Source organism: Lissotriton helveticus, chromosome 6 (genome assembly GCF_964261635.1).
Source record: "Lissotriton helveticus chromosome 6, aLisHel1.1, whole genome shotgun sequence".
In the NCBI taxonomy this organism is placed as follows: Eukaryota; Metazoa; Chordata; class Amphibia; order Caudata; family Salamandridae; genus Lissotriton; species Lissotriton helveticus.
In genome coordinates this window covers 2,122,162,123-2,122,164,779 of record NC_136067.1, presented here as the reverse complement: position 1 = coordinate 2,122,164,779, position 2,657 = coordinate 2,122,162,123, and the positions used below count along the sequence as shown (strand labels likewise).

The following is a 2,657-nucleotide window of genomic DNA, read 5'->3' as shown; positions in this document are numbered from 1 at the left end:
GTACGTGTAAAAGGTGAGAGTTATTGACTCTCTTACTGTGTGTTACAAATGGATGTCGACCTCCTGTACCTTGTGTAGCTCTGGTCAGAGCCTCGGATCTCCAGAGTAAAACTATGTGGAAAATGCTCAGATTACCTTCCCGGGTCCTATCCCAGGGTTTCTGATAGTATAAAGGACTATCTTTCAGCAGTTGCTTATGTTTCCCGCTGTTATTGGCATGCTCTGCATTGCATGGTCCATCTTGTATTATTTGTTAGGCTGTGTGATAGTAGGAAGTATTCCCTGGATAAGAAGGGAGGCATCTTGTTGCTATGAATTGAACATTGTAGTGTGTTGTGGGGTGAGAGTCTCACTCGCTGAACCGGAACCTTCTCTGGTGTCTTAGTTTCACCTCAAGTCCACACTCTTAAATAGAAGGGAATCCTGGAAGGATCGTAGAACCCTTACTCTGCCTACGGCATCTTTACATTGAAAGTGTAATCTAGAATTTCTTCAGCAAACCTGTCTATATGGACAGTTAAGTCTCATTAAATGGCTATAGATTTTTCTGATGGGCGCTGCATTTAAGCTTATTCAGTGTTTCTTTTTCTTAATCTAACAGGTGGAACAAATGCAGTGATGAAAGAAAATGGTATAGGCATTAAACATCAGTTGTGTAGGAAGTGATGTAAAAACTGTATACGTCTTTCCTGGAAGGCCAATACCTCACCAACGTCTTTCTGCAGCAGGAAACCTACACTGCCTAATGAGGTCTTTACTTGACTTTTAGAAATCAGCTGCTGAACATTGAAGACATAACACACTGACATATTGAAGCAAGTCTGAGGTGCTCATTACGAAGGAACCTGGTATCAGAAAGAACACACAGGAGAGAAGTTAAATGAATATATAGATTGTGACAAATCTTTTATTAGACCGAGAAACAGCAAGTGAATCATCCGAAACTTCCTACTGGAAACAAAACATATAGATGGACTGACTGTGGAAAAGTGTTCTTTGCAATGAAAGGCCTAATGCAGCATCAGAGGGTCCACATAGAGGAGAAACCATATCAATGTACAGAATGTAATGAAGTGTTTCGAATCAAGGAGACTCTAGATCGGCATCAAGAATTCCACACTGGGGAGAAACCGTATGAATGTATTGAATGCTGTAGAGCATTCATTAGAAAGGAACAACTAGAGCTTCACCAGAAAGTCCATACTAGGGAGAGACCATATCACTGTACAGAATGTGACAAGGCGTTTACTACCAAAGGAAACCTAGGAAAACATCAGAAAATCCACACTGGGGAGAAACCGTATGAATGTACAGACTGTAATAAAGTGTTCAGATGGAAGGCAAACCTAAAGGAGCATCAACAAATCCACACTGGGGAAAGACCGTATGAATGTACAGAATGTGACAAGACATTTTTTATCAAAGCAAGCCTAAAACAACATCAGAAAACCCACACAGGAGAGAGACCATATCAATGTACAGAATGTGACAAAGCATTTATAGCACATGTAGAGCTGAAGCGCCACCAGAGAACTCACACTGGGGAGAGACCATATCATTGTACAGAATGTGACAAGGCATTTATTTCCAATGGAAACCTAATGAAACATCTGAAAGTCCACACTGGGGAGAAACCATATGAATGTACAGAATGTGACAAGGCATTTATTACCAATGGAGACCTGTGGCGACATCGGAGTGTCCACACTGGGGAAAAATCAAATCAATGCAGAGAATGTGAAAAGGCATTTGTAGCAAATAGACAGCTACAATGGCATCAGAAAACCCACACTGGGGAGAAACCATTCCAATGTACAGAATGTGACAAAGCATTTGTAAGAAATGGAGAGCTGAAGCATCATCAAAAAGTCCACACTGGAGAGAGGCCATTCAACTGTACTGAATGCGAGAAGGCATTTATTTTAAAGTCACGTCTAAAGCAACATCAGAGAGTCCACACTGGGGAGAAACCATATCAATGTACAGAATGCTGCAAGGCATTTATAACCAAGAGAGAGATGAAGCATCATCATAAAACCCACACTGGGGAGAAACCATATCCATGTAGTGAGTGTGACAAAGCATTTATAAGAAATGACGAGCTGAAGCGACATCAAAAAGTCCACACTGGAGAGAGACCATTCAAGTGCACTGAATGCGAGAAAGGCTTTATTATAAAGGCACGTCTAATGCAACATCAGAGAGTCCACACTGGGGAGAAACCATATGAATGTACGGAATGTGACAAAGCATTTATTACAAATGGAAAGCTAAAGCAACATCAGAAAATCCACACTGGGGAGAAGCCGTAAGAATGTACAGAATGTGACGAGATTTATTTGTAAGCCAAATTTTATTCAACATCGTAAGTTTCACTTAGGAGAGAAACCATATCAATATACTGAAAGTCACAGAGTATACGTTACAAATGGAGAGCTAATAAAACTTCAGAAAATCCACATAGAGAGAAATCCTGTGTACACACAGAATATGTTAACGTCTTTCACAGGAAGAATAAGCTAATGCAGCCTCAACAAATCCACACTCGGGAGAAACAATATTAATGTACAGAATGTGACCGCATTTTTAACAAATGGAGAGCTAACGCAACCTCAACACTCCAAACTGAAAACTACACTGAATGTGGTGAGGCAATT

The 2,657-nt window shown here is 40.5% G+C and overlaps 1 protein-coding gene across 1 annotated transcript; it reads left to right on the top strand.

Annotated features, from left to right (window-relative positions):
* Window positions 1-648: 648 nt before the first annotated feature.
* On the top strand, window positions 649-2,328 carry LOC144762091 (uncharacterized). The gene has a single exon (XM_078647219.1). The coding sequence runs from the start codon at window positions 1,002-1,004 to the stop codon at window positions 2,310-2,312; it is 1,311 nt and encodes a 436-aa protein (XP_078503345.1). The 5' UTR covers window positions 649-1,001; the 3' UTR covers window positions 2,313-2,328.
* The last annotated feature ends 329 nt before the right edge of the window (window positions 2,329-2,657 follow it).

Coding starts and splice junctions, on each gene's coding strand:
- LOC144762091 (XM_078647219.1), top strand. CDS start 1,002: ATGAAAGGCCTAATGCAGCATCAGAGGGTCCACATAGAGGAGAAACCA.